Raw genomic sequence first — 19309 nt, 5'->3', positions numbered from 1 at the left:
AACTGGTAAAAAAAAAAATGAACGAAAGATGTGTTGAATTGTGGGCGTTCGGGGCGGTCGCTGCCGCATGGGAACCGACCTAGCGACCGACTCATGCTCTGCAGGTGTGGGCAGAGTGTGGATAACCAACATTGCCTCGTTTTGGCAGTTTGAACACGAGAACTCGGTTGACGATCAGCAAACAAGGCCCACTGTCTGCTGGCGTGCGTGGTCCGGGGTCAGACGGACTCGATTAACAACCGAGTTCGCCTCGCCATACTGGACCCGCCCACCAACGCTATCAGACTCAGCTCAGGCAGCTCGAACTCCTTGCTGTATCATCTGCTCTCAAGACATCTCTCGTACTCGTACCGTTGACGAGCTTTGATCCCGGCCTCGGCCCAGCCCCGATCACTGCCGTTATGGTGCACGCTCTGTCGCTTGGATGCGCGGTGGCATTGAAAAGCGTCCGTCCACCCTAAAAGCATGACTGCGCTGCCGTGATGGCTGTCGTGGGTCCACCACACGCTGTCATCACCGCACTGGTCTTGGATCATGGACAGTCTCCTCCCCCACACAATGGCTCCAGCCACCCCAGGGCCGTACGTCTTGCCGAAGGAAAGTTTTCAGGTTTTTACCAGGTCGTGGGTTCAGCGGGTGTCTAACACGACGCCCACCACCGAGCAAAAAAGGCCTTTGTCGTTCCTTTTTAGAGTTATACAATACATAGGTGGGCCGCCTTTAAAGTGTTGCTCCAGGGCCGCGGCCAGGTCCTGGCCGGTGCAGGACCTGGCCCGGCAATGTTACGGAGCCTTCCATTCCTGCCCCGCGCGGACGGCAGCGCCCATGTTGAACGGAGACGTCAGGACAGATCGAGAGAAAGGAGGGCCTGTGTGAGGCATCGTATGTGCGACTTGTATTGTATGTACTGTATGACCAGCCCCCGCACTTCACAGACGCCCAAAGACCTCTTTCGTATGAAAGGCCGCGCCAATGTTGTACGGAGACGTCAAGACAGACGAAAGAAAGGAGGGATCTGTTTGAGTGAGCCATTGTAAAGTATGTGCGACTTGTATTGTAGCCATTACCAGCCCCCCCGGGCTTCACGGAAGCCCAAAGACCTCTTTCGTCTCATTAACCGCCTCCAACCGAACGTGCCTGTCCCAGACGTCATCCCTCATGTCCCCACAAGACTCATGTATCGCCATTGAGGCCTTCGTGGTGGCTGGGTCCGCGTGGGTGAGCATGAGTGAGGCAGTCGCGTGTACGCCCTCACGTATGAGGCTCAAACGGGTGTCATGGTGGATCAGGACGACGTGTGTCACTGGTTGCACAGGCGTACGACGTGTCCCGGCTGCTGAAGAATTTATCATTAAGAAGATGACCCACATATGGTTGTCTGCGTTCACGCCTAATGGATCCGACGGAAAAAGTGAATACGAAAAGGGTCATCCCACCCACGCCGACGGTGTGAGAAGTGCAAAGCATGCTAGTTGTCGACCGGGATGGAGGGGATCGGCCGGGACGCCATAAGGGCAGCTCACCGCCATCATTCCACGGATCCACGGGGTCCTCACCAGACACCGCTGTACCCCACAACGCACAAGATCCCAAGAGAGGGTGTCCTGGTCTGAGACAAAGCGGCAAGCATCGCTTCGTGGACTTTGGGTGGAGAGCCTCTGTTCCCTTTGCCTGAACCTCCACAGGTGGAACGTTCATTGCACGGCATTCAGGACTGGCCATTACTGTAGTATCCAACAGCCAGCAGAAGACGGTGCTAAAAATGTCCCGCAACGCACCTTTGGGGCCCGGGCCTAATGGGTCTGGAACTTGTCGAGTAATCGGAGCCACTATAGTCTTTAGGGAGACAGCAATCCGCTCCCTTGGTGCAGTATGTTTACCGCCGCTAATGCGGGTCGGGTGAGGTGATAGAGAAGGACGGGTGCACATCGAGTGCCATCGAGTGGCCTTAGTGTCGCACTCGCGCACCCGTGTGCGTGCACAAGAAAGGAGGTGGTGGTGTCATACCGTAGGACGACCGACCTAAAACACGCGAATAAACAGCAACCGACAGTGGTCGGTTCACAGAACAAAAGCCACATGTGGTGTTTTGTTGCTGGGGTGTGATGTTTATACCGGCAACGAGAGTTAATCCGTCGCCAACCGCAGTCTCTTGGTCTATCGAGTCTCTGATCTGGTACGGACAGAGGGAACGGTAAGCATGTAAGCATTCTGTATGCATGCGCGGTCTAGACAAATACAACATGAGGAGTCGTACCGAGACCTTGACGCACCCCCGTTCCTTTTGCGGAACCCTTGTCAAGCAAGACACAATTACTCGGGCCCTGCGGGTGTTCGGCGCGGGGCAATCCGCAGAGCACTTCCAGGGGGGCAGCTTGCGGATGGCTAACAATACTCTCTGCCAAGCTGCCTTGCATCGAGATAACGGCGGGCATACTGCCATATGTCGTCCGTGCCCAGCCCAGGCGACGTTCGCCCCGGAGGAGAGGATACACCCCACCCAACCGCCAGACCGGCACTACGGGAAGGACAGGACGATCCAACACGGGACCCAGAACACAACTGACATCACTTTTCCGACACACGAAGGGAGGTTTGTCTTGCGTCCTCGTGGCCCGTGGCCCCGAATCTCCAGGTCAAGGACCGGGGCCATGGGAGAGAATGGAGGAACAATTCTCGACTCTCTTCACCCGAATACCACGACACGCACAATTCGACAGCAGACGCGGCGAGTATTCTCCTCAGTACCCTCGAAAAATGTGAGAGAGTGAGTACACTTGGGCCGCACCCGCCGGTACACCCCACGCGTGCGTGGAGCCACATGCACACAAAGGAAGGTAATGAGGTCCACCACTACAAACAAGAGGCCACCCTCGTTTTCCAGATGCATATAAGAGAGCGTCTCGACCCCCGTCAAGAACTCCCCACCATCTCCAACTCGACACTCTCTGTCTCGCCTCCCTTCTTCTGTGAAGAACCGAAAACATCAAACCCGTCCAAGCCGCCTTTTCAAACGCAGCCCAACCACCTTCTCTCAACCAACACACATTATCAACATGTACGCCAAGACTCTTGCCCTCTTCTCGGTTATGGCCGCCACCGGTCTCGCCGCCCCCGCCCCCATGTCGCCTCGCAACGATGTCCAGTACCAGGCCACCTGGTACGATGTCGTAAGTGTCCTTTTGCTATTGTGGTGCCACATTATACCACCAGCGCAACCACTTCGCAACCACTTTGCTGACGCTATACCTAGGGCGCCAACGCCTGTGAGGGTACCAACGACAACCCCAGCGACTACCTCGTCGCCATGAACGTCGCGCAGTTCGACGGCTCGTGCGCCAAGTGGGTCGCGATTACCAACACCCGAGAACGGCAAGACCGCCACTGCCCAGGTCGTCGACGAGTGCCCCTCGTGCGCCTACGGCTCGCTCGACATGTCCAAGACCCTCTTCCAGGCCCTTGCGTCGGGTGGCCTCGACCAGGGTGTCTTCCAGATCAGCTGGTCGTACACTGACGGCTCGGGCTCGGGTTCCGGCTCGGGTTCTGCCTCCTCGGCCGCCGCCGACTCGTCTGCCACCGACGCCGCCGCCGCCGTCGACTCGTCTACCGAGACCGCCGCTGCCGCCGCTGAGACGCCCGCCGGCTCGTCGTCGTCGTCGTCGTCGAACTCGAACTCGAACTCCGGCCACCACGGCCACCACCACGGCTGGAACTAAGTTGTTCCCGTCCGTTGGTCACGACAACGCCGCGTATAGAAACCCGCTCTCCACCTCTTGAAGGGGTCCCCCTGGATGGGGGTGGGAGAGGCCCATACTACTAGAACCCCCTTTTACTCTTTTGCGACGGAGATGCGCTGGTTACACTGGCTGTGACCTGTCGTTTCGTCTCCCGCAACTCACACTCGTTGTACCAAAAATGCATTTTAAAGGCACAACCGCGGCATATTGTCAGCATAGGTAGCATAGTCAGTATGGTGGGGTGAATCTGTGCTTCCCCGGTTACAGCTGTGTTTCTTTGCAGTAGGTACGCTGAGTACGACAGTTCTCAGGCCTCTAGCGAGTGGCCACGTCTGTCCGTTAACGTCAGTCCATTGCCCGCGGTCCAGAGCTGGGCAGTTGTGAAGGGAAATGCTACATCGCCATCTCGCCCAATGTCCGCCTGACTCCCCTAAAAACCCCCCCAAGAGCGGAGCAACTCCGGAAGTACGTGGAGGTACGTGGAGTGGAGCGCGGGAAGCTCGGTTCGTGGAAAGGGTCCTCGGAGATGGTGTTCGTCAAAGTATTGTTAGGCGTGCCGTACTGCTGGTGGACCTTTCAGACGAGCTCCAAACCAGTTGACCAGTGCAGCAGCGCCGAGTTGCGGTGGCACTTTGGTCCGCCCCGGCCGTTTGGCGTCTGCCGTTCGGCCTTCCGGCGCTTTCGACCTTAGTTGTTGTTGGACTGCTCGGCAATTTCTGCACGACGGGACTCGGTGCAGTCCCACAGAGCCTTGAGGGGTGCCGAGCACTTTTCCCGCACAGCCTCGTCGGTCTCGCTGGCGTTGGCCTCGAGGCATGCGCGGTAGTTGAGGATGGGGTTGGCGCAGTGACGCTTCACATCGGCGAGGTGTGGGACGCTGGACGGAGAGCGTCAGTACGGCGTGTGTGAGGTCAGATGTAATCCTCTACTCTCACCTCGCGTCAGCGCAGGCTGTCAGAGCCTTGCCCTCGGGACGACAGATTGTCGACCAGTCGCCGTTCTGGTTGTTCAGAACGCACTGGCGTTAGTTCTACGACCGGTAGGGGGAAGCTTACTTGCTGGTACTTTGCCATCTGCTCAGCGCATTCTAGTTCTATCAGCTAAAGGAGACCAACGTTTGCTTACTGGAGGCGACGAGGTCGAAAGAGAAGTCCATGGTGTGTCAGTGTAGTGGTCGAAACAGCCAGACGCAGCGTTTCCATTATCCGTGTACGATCCGAACATTGAAGTGGAGGTGTTTTGGCTCCGCCACATTCTATTACGTAACAATTACTGTTGTTGCTAATATGATCCCCCCTGTTTATATTATTTGCTCCCGCCCGTGTGGCCACCACACCGCTGCGTGCCCCTGACTCAGCCCCCTCTGCCAGAGGCCACCGATATCCATCATCATCATCATCAACACCCACATCTGTCTCGTCACGTCCCACCCCGCGCAACACCATTCTGTTTGTGTCCTTCGCCTCATCCTCTTACATAGTCCACACAAACAGCTCTCGTTCACCCTTTACACCGTACCCATCAAAACAACACAACGCGCAGCCCACGCTTCCCCACACCTTCCCACCGGCGCTCACCGCGCGCGAGCCGCTGACATGTCGTCGGCCGCCCAACCTCCAAGCCTGATGGCACCTGCCCCAGGTCTGGTCGGCCACGAGACGCAGCAGCGCCCGGGAAACAATGCTGTCAACAAGAGCTCGCGCGCACGCCCAAACAAAAATCAGTACGGCTGGGGCAACCTCCCGTCACATCTCATCCAGTGAGTCCAGTCACCCATCATCATCATCATCACAACCCCTCGCTCGCCACCCGCCCCTGAGTCGACCAACCACTGACGTCGTTTTTTTCCTTTTCAGCAACATCCTCACCACTGTCAACGATACCGACACCCTCGAACGCGACGTTCGCCGCATCCCCCAGCCGAACGTTCCTGTTGCCCTCGCCGTCCTCTGTCGCCAGACGCTCGTGGGCCTCCGCCTCGTGTCGAGCGGCTGGCGCGACGCCGGTATGTAACCTCGCCTGCGTGGATCACCGTCGTTCACGGTTGCTGATGATGGTTCCAGTCGACTCGCATCCCTTTTGGCAACAGTATCTCTTGATCTTGCGTCCCGATGTAAAGGACGAGCCCGCGCGCCAGTCCCAGTCGCTCTTTGATCTGGCACACAAGGCGACACACGGTGTGTGCTTGCCCTGCATGATCATTACCAACCGCCGGCTGGTCACCTCGGCAGACGGCACGACAATGACCTCTATGCTCGGCAAGTTGCCAACTTGCAGGCACCATCTGGAAAAGTTTTGCACGCATTGCCTACGCATAAACCCCATCCCCCCAAACTCGCACCTTGGACTGAAGCCAAGTGAAAATGGTGACCAGGACGAACACGGACGCCCTCGTCCCCGCGGCCGCTGGGTCGTCTGCTACCACTGTCGCGAGGTAGCCATGGCAGTCGCCGTTCGTCGCGAACTGGTAGAGTGCGCCCGTGGCGGTCCCGTCTTGGGAATCACTGCGCCCTTCCATATGACGCAGTCGTATCGCGAGTATACCCTGGCTGGCCGTGGCCGAGTCGACAGCATGGCCAAGCGTGCTGTTGACGAAATGTGCCTCATGCAGCAAACGCGCTGGGTCGAGATCGAGGCCTGCATGACCGACCTCCAACGTCACCTTATCAAGCTCCGTTGCATCTTTTATGACACTCGCCAGCCACGTCCCTCGCCGCACGACTTGGACTTGTGGAACCAATACTGCAACCGCATCTGGGCTATGGGCGCCGGCGACCCACCCGACCTCGGATACATGTACCGCTTGTGGGCCAACGACATTGAGACCAGAGAGTACACCGAGCACGACTGGCGCGAGGACTATGAGCGGTCCCGATCCATGGAGCCCCCACGCCTTTGGCCGTTCCTCCGCGAAAAGCTCGTCCACCAGTGCATCGACTACTGGATCAACGACCGCGTTCAAAATGGATACTGGATCATGCCATCAGACGAGGTCGAACAGGCAATGTCACTCCCGGAGACGATCCACACTCGGTTCACTGCCCAGGACGTGCGCCACCCCCACAGTGACGCGCCTCTTGCCATCTCGGACCACCGTTTCACTGGTCGTTTCCATTTCGGATCACCAGCCATCCACAGCCAGTACTACCTTCCCTCCAGCCGCCTCTTGGCCGCCATGGACGAGAAGTTTACGTCTCAGCTGGGCGAATGCATTCGCCAGCCCCTCTACGACATTGTCGAATGTCACCGCATGCAGAGCCGCGAAAACCTCGACGCTGCCGAGACACAGTGTGCTGGTATGAACATGGAAAGGATCCTCGAGTTTCTGGGGTCTTCACGAGGCGTGGATTGATGGCGGGTTGGCGAACACGCGTTCGCTGACACTTGTGGCCCACACGCCCTCTGATCCCGGTGGTGGTACCGTTGTCTCCGACCTTTCCTCGCCTGCTGTGGGTCCCGAGTCGCCACGTTCCGCACCAAAGTCACCGCATATCGAGCTGGTCCTGGATGAATCCCACGTCCACGAGGACTTTGGCATTGTTGACGGGTGGAGCTCGTCTGTGCGCGATGAAGACGCCTTGTCAACGTCACCAGAAGCCACTCCCCCTGCCGACGTGTCCCCAATGTCGACGTCGCCCAAGTTGGGGAAGCGCAAGTCCACAGAAGAAGACAAGTTTGCGTCTGAGGATCGTCCGCAGCGCCCCCGCCTCAGTTCTGGCCAGACATCGCACACGAGCGAGGGCTCCTCCACGCCCGCACTCGTGACGCCAGACGACAGTCCTGACCTGTTGGCTGGCACCATCCAGCTCGCCGACGAGGCTGCCGTGACAGCGCATGTCATCGATGGCGCGGCACTCAACGGCGACATCAATGTCGCCATCAGCCGTAACGGCAGCGTTGGCGATGCCCCAACTTCACCAAACCTGGGCAAGCGCAAGTCTCCCGAAGACGACGAGCGTGAGCAGCGGCCGGCCCGCCGCCACGAGTCGCGTCCCCCCTCGGAGCATGAACTGGTTGACGGGGACAAGGGAGACGCCGTCTGTGAAGATGTCGTGACCGCAAGCGCTGAGCGCGAAGTTGCCCGGGCCGAAGACATCAAGGTCACATGCCAAGACGAGGTCGTCACCAGCATTGAAACACCAGTGCCAGAAAAGCAAAACATTATGGCGACGCTGGCGCCCGTAGAACCTCCTGTTGCGCCAAAGACCGAATCTGCCACGCCCGTCTCTGTCGAGTCGACCGGCATCCGGAGCCCATACTTTGACTCTCCCGCACGTGCCGTCTCGCCCTCGTCATCACTCATGTCCTCTGAGTTTGATGAGTCAGAATTCAGTGACGGGTACGCGCCATATGTTCCTTGCCCGTATGTCAAGCTCGGCCCGGGTGCGACAGCCATTATCCGCGACGAGTGGTACCGCGCCCGCGAGCCGCTTCGCGAGTGCCAGTGCAGGATCTGCCACCGCGCGCGCAAAGACGAGAACGACCGCATACTGTTCAGCAACTTTGGAAGTCTGGAGAACCAGATCTTGCGTATTGCCTGAGACGAAGATAAAGAGAGTGAGACGGAATATCATGTGTGATGGAGGACGACCAGAAGAGGACGTGCAGCAGCCGAACTCGCACACGCGTTAGCCATACGCCCCCAAGCCCCAACCCCCAAGAAGCTTAGTTGTACCATCGACTATATGTACCACTCTAGATCCCGCTGTGTAGATTACGGGATGTCATTTGTGACTATGAGCGAGCAGAGAAGGAGCCGAGGGATCGCGAGCGCCCGTGTCTCCGACGCTCATTCGTCGTCTACACTCCGCCCGCTCGTTCGTGCCCGTTGCTGGCGGGAATGTTTCACAACAAAGCTCTCCTTGAAGCCACGCAGAAGGAGAACAAAGGAGCGGTGTCGCCCAAGTCTTGCGTTGCGTCGTTGACAAATAAAACAGCCTCAGCTCGAGCCGATACCAGATTTGCATAAAACATGGCCTTCTTGATCGTATAACGGTTAGTATGCTCGCTTGTCACTGCATTCTGCATGATCGCGGGAGATCGGAGTTCGATTCTCCGTCAGGAAGTTCCTTTTTGGCTTTCCAGGCGTCTGCTATGCATCTGCGTGGTGGAAGCAAACGTTTTGGCATGGACAAGAGAAAGTTGTTGTCGAGTGAAAGATGTCGACGGGTGGATGGGTCACCTTAGCGCGTTAGCGTTGCTTTTAGCGTGTGGGGTCCCCGCAGTCACGTGGCAAAACTTGAACTTTTGAGTAACCCCCGCGCGCCGATGCCTTCACTTTCATGGGAGCCTCTTTGGACAAGAAGCAGCAGATGGATCCTGTTGACATCACACACACACAATCCACCATGGCAGAGGACGCACCAGCACAAGCACCAGTATCGGCACCTGCCGCTGTCCCTACCCCGGCTGCCGCCGCCGCCCCTGCTGTCACCGTCAAGAGCGAGGCCAATGACACCACCCCCGCTGCTCCCGTCAAGCGCGAGCGCGACGACGCCGCGGCCTCGGAGGAGGCGGCCATGAACGCTGGGTCGTCCGAGGCCGGCGCCAAGCGCGGCCGCTTCGACCGCAAGGGCAACCACGGCGGGCCTCGCAAGGACGGCGCCAAGGGCCACTGGCAGCAGAAGAAGGAGGAGCGCAAGGCCAAGGGCCGTGAGCATGGCCGCCGCGGAAAGCCATGGGAGAAGAAGCCCAAGGGGCCCGTGGACGAGGAGGAGGCCGCGAACGCTGGCTCGGCTCGCCCCGTCAAGGCCGAGGGAGAGGAGGGCGATGGCGAGCGCCGTCTGCCGAAGAAGCGCGCCGCCGTGCTGGTTGGTTACTGCGGAACTGGCTACTCGGGCATGCAGATGTACGTGACGACTGACGGACTGTCTGGAAAGGGTGTTGGTGGCTGACCTTGTTGTTAGCCAGACCCACGGGTCGCGGACCATTGAAGGCGACCTGTTCGCTGCTCTCATCAAGGCCGGTGCCGTCAGCGAGGAGAATGGAGCCGACCACCGTAAAGTCGACGTCCAGCGTGCTGCGCGTACCGACGCTGGTGTCCACGCCGCCGGTAACTGGTGAGTAGCGCTGCAAGAAAGACCTGGCTCTCTAACACTTGCTACAGTATTTCGCTCAAGATGATCCTCGACCCCCCCGTCCCCGCCGAGTTTCCGGACCTCACTGCCTACGTCAACTCGTTCCTCCCGGACCAGATCCGCATGTGGGGCTTTGTGCGCACCATGAAGTCGTTCCAGGCTCGCACTGCGTGCGACTCGCGCGTTTACGAGTACCTCCTTCCGTCGTACTGCCTCCTTCCCCCGGCCTCGGACGACCCGTTCGCCAAGACGCTTGACGAGGTGTCGCCCGGATGGCGCGACGTGGTCAAGACGTCTGCCGAGTTTGTCAACGCTGCCGTGCCGCCTGCCGAGACCGACGACGGTTCCGTCGACCCCAAGGCCCGTGGCGAGTTTGAGCGCCGCCGTGGATGGCGTGTCGACGAGGACACTCTGCGCCGCTTCCGCGAGCTTGTCGCGCAAGTACAAGGGCACCCACAACTTCCACAACTACACGGTCGGCAAGCCCTACAAGGACCGTTCGGTCAAGCGCTTCATGATCAGCCTCGAGGTCCGCGACCCGGCCGTGTACGGCGACATTGAGTGGATCTCGGTCCGCATCCACGGCCAGAGCTTTATGCTCCACCAGATCGTGAGTAGTGGAGTTGAGAAGGAGGAGGTTTTTGTGGGAGGACTGCTGCTAAAACCGGCTCAAGCGTAAAATGATGTCCCTCGCGATGCTTGCGTGCCGCACCGGCACCAACGTCGCGCTCTTCAACGAGACGTTTGGCCCCAAGCGCATCCACATCCCCAAGGCGCCGCCTCTCGGTCTTTTGCTCGAGCAGCCCCAGTTCAGGACCTACAACGAGCGTGCGCGCACCATGCCCAAGTCTGGCGACGAGGTCCGCGAGTATGTCGACTTTGGCAAGTATGAAGACCAGATGCACGCCTTCAAGGTGTCCTGGATCTACGAGCGTCTCCGCGAGGTCGAGCTGGAGACCAACACGTGAGTGGAGAGGAGCGAGCCCGGAGGCAGTGAAGGTGGTGCTAAACGGAGCCCAGCTTCCACAAGTGGATCCGCCAGATTGACTGCACGGCCACCAAGGCATTTGCGTTCTTGAAGTGAGTAAATGGCCGAGGTTTGCGGTTCTGACGCATGCAGCACCGCCGGCACCATCCCCGACGACGCCCTTGTCACCCTCACGAGCAAGAAGTACTTTGGCGAGGAGGGCAAGGAGGGCAAGGCGCCCGAGGGCGGCGAGGACAGTGATGCCGAGGACGCCGGTCTCGACATGAACTCGGACGTCGAGGGATAGACGAGTGGGGGACGGAGAGCACTCTCCCGAGGCGTTTTTGTGCATGCACAGCACAAGGCCCTTGGGGACTGTGACTGTCTGTACACAGGCCCCGGGAATCAAGGTCGGGGGCCTTGTCGTCAAGAGCATGCTCTCTCGGTCAATTGCAGCACCTCCCCCCACTGGGGCATGAAACGGGCGACCCGTTTCCCCAGTCCGACGGAGCTGTCCTTTATGCACCGCGTGTGCCTCGTGGTGGTTACTTTTAGCACATATCCAGATACACAACTACAGATACAACATGTACCGATGCAGCATCAGATTCTATACCGCCGGAAGTACGAGTATTGGACGCGCACGCGAACGAGGACGCGACGCGACGCGACGACGAGATCTCTGCAGCCGCGTCTGCCGAGGCAAGTTGGCAGCCCGCTGCAGCCCGATGCCGTTGGTGTCATGCGCGGGAGGCGATCGTGTCTGTGATCTGTGAGCCACTCTACTGGCCCGCCATGACCAGAGCAGCCGACATCTGTAGTCCGCGGGCAACGCTGGGGCCGAGTGGAAGGTCACCTGCACCGTCCTCGCTAGCTCGCTAGTTCAGCTGGAATCTGGGAGACGCGGGTGTGGGGTCCGAACCATGCGGGGAACCGCCGCACCCGTTCCCAGCAACCCATCCTCCCTCAGCGCTTCTGCATCGCCACTGTGCACACGTACATACTCACGCCCGCCTCGTCCCCTCATTTTACCATTTTCCAGCACGTCGTTCACGGCCTTTGGCGATACAGTCGGGTGGCCGGCTGCCATGTCACGCCAAGGCGGTGGGATCTACTTTTAGAACATGGCAGTGCAGCCATGTCGCCATATGTGTATGGTGGCCTGGTGGCAGTGACAGCGAGAGTCTGCACCCACACCACAACTCCATTCCACAGCCATGGCGTGGTCTGAGGATCGAGGAGCCGGTTCCCGCCCAAAAGCGGGTCTGGCCCGTCTGGCCCGTCTGGCCGAGGGCGGCTGGGCGATCTCGGCCCCCCAGAGCCTACTTTGTTCCGTCATGTCCAACTAGAATTGCCAGGCTCCCACCCATCGTATGGACGTACAGTACCAACCACCAACCCATCCGCGCCCGACGGTGCCTGACGTTATGTTTGTCCAAAAAAGGTGGGAATGGTTTCACGTTTAACCTTTTTTTGTTTGGTCTTCTTGGCGAGCCACACTACTCTACACGCATGTTCTTTTCATGGGCAAACACAAGGGTACAAGGAATTCATTCTTTGGCTGGGACTAGGCCGGGTTTCTGCATGCCGGACGGGTGTGCCAAGCAAGGCTAGCAGCTCTACCATCTAAACAGATCGCTTGGCCAATACGCTTGGCCAATACAAAGCTTTTTACAAGCCACACCACAACCGCCCGCTCTGGCACAGCGCTCGCGCTCGGAGCGATAATCGCCTCAGCCGCTCTTCAACGGGGAGTGGGCAGGGATGGACACGGCGGTACGGCGCGGACGGGACGCAAAAAGGTCGCCACGGCCCGTCCCCGAAAGGGTCAAGCGGGGGGCGGTGTCGTATGCAGCGCGATGCACAGGGAGTGGAACAGGCTTACATGCTGCACATGCTGCACATGCTGCACAACCCACGTCTGTGCATTGCAGGAGCGAAACACGGGCGCCCACGGGCCCACGGGCTGGCTGCGGATGAACCGGCGCCGCGCTGCGGATGCCATGCCCACGCTATCTCGTTGAATTGGGAACACACAAAAATGTAAACAACGTAAACACCACGCCCACGACACGAGGTCGAGAGTGTTTTCTTTTTTTTTTCCTGGATCCGGATGGGGGGAGAGAGAGAACAAGAGGGGGGACAAGGGCTGTTCGGTACCATGCAGTGACAGCATCTGCACGGCGTGGCCAGCAACAAACTGGGCCAGTGCCCCAGAGTGTTCGTTGACCAACACTGCTCCGCTCTGGCCGGTCGTCACGGCAAAGCGTCGCGTTCCAGGTACCGGGGGGTGGGTGGGTGGCTGTCGCGTTGTCATTCAGCCCACATCGCGGTAAACAGCGGCAACAACAACAACAGTTGGGACACAGTGGCCGTCGCTTCCTGTCGCTTCCTGTGCTCCTGTCGCTGTGTTGTGCGCTCCCCAAGACGCACATGGTGCGCACACCCATGGCCAATTTCCCACCGTCTCCGCCCCGCCATCGCAATTTGATAGATACGAGCACAGACGGGCGGGGGCCTGTTTCTCTTCCCCCCCCCCTGTGCCCCCGGGCCACCCCCCGTTCACATGTCCGACTCCCCCCCCTTGTCTCCACCGTATCGTACGTTTGCACGTCCCTTCCGTTGGTGTAACCAGGGAGCGACGGGTGTCTAAGGTTCCACGTTCCGGATGGTCCGTCACAGATCACAGATCGCAGACTATACGGTGTGGCTGGCTGGCTGGTCTTCATGTTGCGGCGCCTTTGTATTGAGGCGGAGCCGGGGCGAAGGAGAAAAAAAAGCCACCCAGATGCACTGCATTCTTTTCAGCCAGCAACGACGCTTGTCTCGCACTGGCGCAACTGGTGCTGTGGCCCGTGGGCCGTGGGGTGGGCGAGCCAAGCGGCTTGCGTAGGTGCATACCAAGCAACTAGAAAGAGCCCAATGCCAAGCTGGTTTATGTATCTTTTTCCCCCCATCCTTGTCTCTTCATCTCTCCGTCACCCCTTTGTTCTCCTCCCCCTTCTCACCAGCTCTCTCTTTAACCGAACAATGCTCTCTCTCATCGCTCCAGCCCTCCTTGCCTCTGTCGCTCGTGCCCAGGTCATCGCCACGGGTGCCAACGGCGCGACCAACCCCGATGCGCCGGCCTTCTACCCCATCGGCGCCCAGGTCAACCAGACCTCGTACTCGCGCCTGATCACGATCAACAGTGTCGACGACTTTTGCGTCTACGCGCCTCCTGAGCCTGGACCCGACTCGCTCATTGGTAACACCGAGGCCATCGAGGTCGCGTGGTGCACCAAGCCTCGCAACGGTGCTCGGTGAGTAGCGAGTTGAGAGTGGGGACAAGTGGGTAGGGCTTTGGTTGCTCCAGGGATGCGGCACCGGCACGGCCCCTGTTGCCAAGCATCCCGGTGTCCCAAGCGTCCCGATGCGACCCCCCCCAAGGCCCCCAACACGGCCCCAGCACGCACCCAGCACGCACCCAGCACGCACCCCTCCCCGTCCAAGCCCAAGATCCAGCACATGCTAACAACACCGCCCACAGCCTCATCCCCGACGGTGTGATCAAGAGCGCGCACTTTATCAAGACTGCGGCGTACGCCCAGGTGTACGGCACATGGGACGGCACAAAAATCAACATTGTGGCGGGCGACACTGGTGGCGAGCTCGACCCGCACGGCGCCGAGAACCTGGGCAACCCGATCGGCGGCAACGTGACGTCCAACTGGGGCGGCTCGGACGTCTTTTACGAGGAATGGATGTCGTTTGTGTCGTCGACGACGTTTTGTTTCCGCGTGTGCACGGCCGTGGTCAACGGCGTCACCACGGCCGAAGAGTGCGAGCACAAGCTCGACCTCTTGGGCTGTGGGTGGGTCATGGCGATTCCCAACGACGCGGCCGACCCGGGATTCACGTCGTGTGACGGCGACGTGGCGGTCGCGCCCGGCCGCTACCCCTTGCCCGACGGGTCGACGTCGACGTTTGCCCAGCGGTTCACGTACACTGCCAACGGGACGCCCGTGACCATTGGCCAGACGGCGACGCCCGCCGCGCCGGCGCTGTACCCGTCCACGTCCAACTGCGTCACCTACTCGACCATTGCCAACGGCGTCGACCCGGCCAACCTCATGGTCACGGCGGCCCCGACGCTGCTCCAGTCGGGCTCGAGCGTCGTCGTCACGGGCGTCGGCTCCACCACCATGGCCACCACCACCGCCGTCGTCTCGCCCGTCGTCGCCAGCTCGGGCAACAACACCAACGCCGTCGCAGGCGCCGCGGACGCTACCGGCGCGGCAGGCGCGAGCTCGGGTGCCGGTTCGGGATCGGGCTCGTCGTCGTCGGGCGGCGCCAGCGCCTCGTCCACCGGCGCAAAGTCGGGTGCGCTCGGCACGACGTCGGTGAACACGGGTCTCGTCGGTGTGGTCGTCGGCGCCATCCTCGTCGGCGCCGCCGCCGTCTTCTAAACGAGAGCACAGTCCTTTGGCCCAAGAGGGGTACGACCCCGACATTCTGTATCTTTTGACAGCTCGCCTAATAGACGTTATCCCGCTCATGACCATAGGTTGGATCGTTTCCCCGAGTAGACGTATATGATGGACATTTTTCAGCAGCACTGTGTGAGATGGATGACGATGACCCAGCCCCAGCCCCGCGCGCTCTTTCCGTGTCCTCTTTCGCTTGCGGATTGCCACACGAGTGAGCAGTTAGTAGCACATGACGATCACATCATCCAGTGCCACAAACGCTGCAGGCGCGGCAGATACACTCCAATGACTCACCGGATCACTGGGTTACCGCCACTGCATGACGGCACGTGCACAGCCGGACGCAAGCGGATGTTCGGTTCGGCTACTTAGTGCTACAAGCTAAACTCTATGGGTTCGGTTGAAGCACAACCATGCGTGTGTGTCTCACCATATGGTCATTTTCCGTCTCTGCATCGCCCGGTAGCATCGCCGGTGCGCCGGTGCCCTTTGCCGGCAGGTGTGGGTGTGGTGTCTCATCATCTTGCATCTGGCAATGACCCAAAACCGCACTAAACATGCTGTGGTCCAGGATGACGTTGCCCATGGCCGACGACGACGGCGGCGGGGGTCGAGAAGCAAAGCAAAAAGGAGATCCGGTGGGGTGTGAAAGGCGGTGAACGAGGTCTGTGGAGGCCGTTCTCGCCGTTCTCGCCAAAGCAGACGTAGCCCTTTGACGTGCACCCACAGCGCCGACAAGAAGCAAAAAGGCGAAGTAGTGTGTAAGAGTGCATCTCGCGCCGGGGCTGTTCGGCCGCATGCATCCCACGGTCCCACGACATGCACGGCACCCACACCCCCACACTGTCCAGGCGATGCAGGTGGATCAGGATCGACGCCTCGTTGCGAAAGGGTTCTCTGGTTCTCTGGGCGCTGCCGGGCAAGAGAGGCGCAGAAGCGAACAGTGGTGGTAATGTCGAGGCTGTGCAGCACCACTACTGTGGTGGCCTGTGGAACAGCAGTAATGTTGCCGCCGCTGCAAAAGGGTAGAGGGTAGTCATGTGGTCGACGAGAGATATAGATCAACTGCTACTGGATCCTGGAGCGATCCGCCGACCAAGGCTCGCGGCTCGGCTGGGTCGGTAACGATAATGGTGGAGAGAGAGGTGCGCCGGTCCGGCGGCGACGGAGACTGCACAGTGCAGAGAGGGTGCGGTCCCACACGGCGGGCGCCGCATGTTCCCACCTGTCGCGCTTGTGCTTGAGAATTATGTTTGGCTGATCGGAACGAGCTAACGAGGCATGCGAGCAGGTCATTCCAGCGCCTCTGGCCCTCTCTAGTAGCTAGTTGGGAGCCATGGGGGGCGATACTGTCGACATGTGATCGCCCCGTCGCAGCACTGCATCTACGCTTGATCTCATCAAGCATTGACCCGCTTTGTTGTGTCGTTGCGCGCATGCCGCCACGGCATGCGAGAGCCTGTTTGGGTCCCACGGGGTGGTCCCTCTCTCTCCCCATATGTCCTCCCTGGCCGTCTTGGCGGCGGAGGCGGCGGCGGCGGCGGTGAGTCCTGTGAGTCCTGTGTCTCCTGTGAGTCCTGCGTCTCCTGTCTCGAAAGCAACACTGTGCGGAGCAGATCGCGGCTTGGCTTGAGAGAAGAGAGTGTGTGACTCTTGCCCACTGTGAGGGCTCCACAAACAGGTCCAGGTCTGCACGGAAGACAACGACTTGCCTGTGCTCATCCCTGGGGTCGGATGTCTGCGGAACGAACAAGTGGCTGGGCGGATGAGAGAGACAAGACCCTTTCGGCGTTGCTTTGATCCCTCTCTTCGTCCTTGTGGCCTTGTGCCTCCCCTCATCTCGTCGTCGTCGTTGGCTCAATTGCAGCACAAACACCTGTCCAGGGAGGGCGAGAGATCCACCATATGGCCATATGCAGGGAGAGAGGCCGACCATCCCTAGGGCATATGCCCCCTTCTCTACCTGCCATGGTGCGAATATACAAAAACAATAACACCCGTCCCCGCGCCGCTTCTCAGGGTGCATGTAATGGGTTATGCCGTTCCCCGCCCGCGCGCGTTGTTTATACACACTCTATGTATACTCGAATGACGACCCCCTCTCCCCCGCCCCGCAAATACGGCGAGCACGAGCAAAGGGCCCAAACAGGGAGTCCCTTTGCCTGCTTCTCTAGCGATCTCTCTCGTTTTCCTAGAATGCAGACGAGACACAAACATCGTCATGCGTGTGGCCGGGGCAAAAGAAGCAGTGCCCCCACTGTGTTGGCTGTGCGTGTTCTGGCTCGTACATCCGCCCCGCGTACAGCCCCGACGCTGCTAGCTTCTGCTTGCTTCTGCATGTGCTGCATGTGGTGCTGGGTCGTGTGCTGGATCGTATAGACGCTCTCCCTCTGCTGTTGCTGATGGGGGGCATTACTGTGGGCGTTTGCTTGGCGCAGGGCCCGACCGCCCGTGTTATGTTTGGCTGTGGGTGGGTGTGAGAGAGCATCCGCCGCCGCCGCCTGCATCGCTCTCGCTCGCTCGTCTCGTCTCCGTCCTGACCCTGCTTATGCAGCGGCAAGGCACACAAACAAGCGTTTCTCTGCTCGGAGGGGCATACGACTGCCTGCTGCTGCCTGGGATGCCTGCGGATTGTGCCGTGTATACTGACCCACACCCCCACCCCCACCGCCCACCGCACGGGGCAATCCTCCTCATCCGTCCTTCTATAAGGACCTGCTGCGCCCCCGCATTTCGCTCTCCTTCTCTCTCCATCCTTCCAACCCACCCCCTTCGACCACCACCACCATCCTCACGCCGTCCAACAGGCGTCTCCCTCTTCCCCCCTTCGACACTCCCATATAATACCAGCAGCTGCTGCCTCCCCGTCTCGTCCGACTCGTTTAATATCTATTGTCTCTCTGCATTCACCCAGCCCATCATGATCGTCGCTCCCCTCTTCGCCGTGGTCGCCCTCCTCGCCTCGTCCGCGTCTGCAGTCTGCAACGGTGCCGCAAAGGTCATCGTACGTGTCTCCCTGTGTCCCCTTTCTCATGGGAGTTCCACCCCCAGCTGACCCTGCTCTGTAGACCAACTGCAAAAACACCAACCAGGTCGCCCTCACCTTTGACGGTAAGTGATCGCTTGATGGCACCACCCTCCCCCGCTGACACTCGCCCGCAGATGGCCCCTACCTCTACGAGGACGACATTTCGTCGCGCTTCACCGCTGCCGGTGCCCACGCTACCTTCTTCCTGAACGGTAAGTGTGCATGTACCCATATGATTGCTGTGCATGGGGGAGGTCCCACCGCCAGGCGGCCGGATCTGTTCGTTTGGCCGCGTGTGGCGTCCGCTTTCGGTGGCGCAAACAAAACGCCCACTGTAAAAGCGCCTCCGCCCCGTCGGCCATCGCCTCTTCCGTCCGTCTCCGGCGTTACTCAATGCTCTCTCTGGTGGCCGCCATATGCATACACGCCGCGCACGGTCGCGCATGGGGCATGGGACGTCTTTGCACCGTGCTGACTTCTCGCTTAGGTAACAACTGGGCCTGCATCTACGACCACGCCGACACCCTCCTGAACCTCCAGGCGGCCGGCCACACCCTCGCCTCGCACACCTGGTCGCACCCCGACCTGACCAAGCTCGACTACAACGGCATTGACCAGGAGCTCGAAAAGGTCGAGGCCGCGTTCATCAAGATCCTCGGCCTCAAGCCCACCTACTTCCGCCCCCCTTACGGCAACTACAACGACCTCGTCCTCCAGGTCCTCCGCGACCGTGGCTACCAGAAGGTCTTTATCTGGTCCGACGACACTGAGGATGCCGACGGCCAGAGCGTCTCGTACGGCCAGAACGTCATCACCTCGGCGGCCAACACTGCCGGCCCCCACATGGTCCTCATGCACTCGACCGAGCCCCACACCCATGACCAGCTCGTTCCCTTTGCCCTCACCGCGTTCAAGAACAAGGGCTACGGTATCGTCTCGGCCGACACCTGTCTCGGCTCGGACGGCGAGTGGCCTTACGTCTACATTGGCCCCCCCGGCACCCGCGACTCGACCTGGAAGTGCTAAGCGTG

General features: G+C 59.9%; 6 protein-coding genes and 1 non-coding gene across 7 annotated transcripts; 6 read left to right on the top strand and 1 right to left on the bottom strand.

Annotated features, from left to right (window-relative positions):
* Positions 1 to 3056: 3056 nt before the first annotated feature.
* On the top strand, positions 3057 to 3716 carry EHS24_001509 (uncharacterized protein; the record flags this gene model as incomplete). Its single annotated transcript, XM_028617299.1, has 3 exons — positions 3057 to 3170; positions 3254 to 3346; positions 3369 to 3716. The coding sequence occupies 3 exons, from the start codon at positions 3057 to 3059 to the stop codon at positions 3714 to 3716; spliced, it is 555 nt and encodes a 184-aa protein (XP_028474606.1).
* Positions 3717 to 4424: 708 nt separating this feature from the next.
* EHS24_001508 (uncharacterized protein) lies at positions 4425 to 4893 on the bottom strand (the record flags this gene model as incomplete). Its single annotated transcript, XM_028617298.1, has 4 exons — positions 4425 to 4614; positions 4673 to 4737; positions 4793 to 4824; positions 4863 to 4893. The coding sequence occupies 4 exons, from the start codon at positions 4891 to 4893 to the stop codon at positions 4425 to 4427; spliced, it is 318 nt and encodes a 105-aa protein (XP_028474605.1).
* Positions 4894 to 5332: 439 nt separating this feature from the next.
* On the top strand, positions 5333 to 8278 carry EHS24_001507 (uncharacterized protein; the record flags this gene model as incomplete). Its single annotated transcript, XM_028617297.1, has 4 exons — positions 5333 to 5496; positions 5594 to 5742; positions 5801 to 7025; positions 7060 to 8278. 4 exons carry the CDS (start codon positions 5333 to 5335, stop codon positions 8276 to 8278), a joined length of 2757 nt encoding a protein of 918 aa, XP_028474604.1.
* A 437-nt stretch (positions 8279 to 8715) lies between these two features.
* Positions 8716 to 8803, top strand: EHS24_001506. Its single transcript has one exon. It is a non-coding gene; the product is annotated as a tRNA-Asp (tRNA).
* Positions 8804 to 9085: 282 nt separating this feature from the next.
* PUS1 (tRNA pseudouridine synthase 1) lies at positions 9086 to 11088 on the top strand (the record flags this gene model as incomplete). Its single annotated transcript, XM_028617296.1, has 7 exons — positions 9086 to 9585; positions 9644 to 9796; positions 9844 to 10255; positions 10299 to 10424; positions 10489 to 10778; positions 10835 to 10894; positions 10935 to 11088. The coding sequence occupies 7 exons, from the start codon at positions 9086 to 9088 to the stop codon at positions 11086 to 11088; spliced, it is 1695 nt and encodes a 564-aa protein (XP_028474603.1).
* A 2723-nt stretch (positions 11089 to 13811) lies between these two features.
* EHS24_001504 (uncharacterized protein) lies at positions 13812 to 15229 on the top strand (the record flags this gene model as incomplete). The annotated part of the gene is made up of 2 exons (XM_028617295.1): positions 13812 to 14083; positions 14137 to 15229. The coding sequence occupies 2 exons, from the start codon at positions 13812 to 13814 to the stop codon at positions 15227 to 15229; spliced, it is 1365 nt and encodes a 454-aa protein (XP_028474602.1).
* Positions 15230 to 18170: 2941 nt separating this feature from the next.
* D25 (Carbohydrate esterase 4 protein) lies at positions 18171 to 19304 on the top strand (the record flags this gene model as incomplete). Its single annotated transcript, XM_028617294.1, has 4 exons — positions 18171 to 18254; positions 18319 to 18361; positions 18413 to 18490; positions 18766 to 19304. The coding sequence occupies 4 exons, from the start codon at positions 18171 to 18173 to the stop codon at positions 19302 to 19304; spliced, it is 744 nt and encodes a 247-aa protein (XP_028474601.1).
* Positions 19305 to 19309: the final 5 nt, after the last annotated feature.

The sequence above is a fragment of the Apiotrichum porosum genome, assembly GCF_003942205.1.
Source record: "Apiotrichum porosum strain DSM 27194 chromosome Unknown scaffold_10, whole genome shotgun sequence".
Lineage (NCBI taxonomy): Eukaryota > Fungi > Basidiomycota > Tremellomycetes > Trichosporonales > Trichosporonaceae > Apiotrichum > Apiotrichum porosum.
Note: the sequence above shows the minus strand (reverse complement) of the source record. Positions and strands in the feature narration are given on the sequence as shown.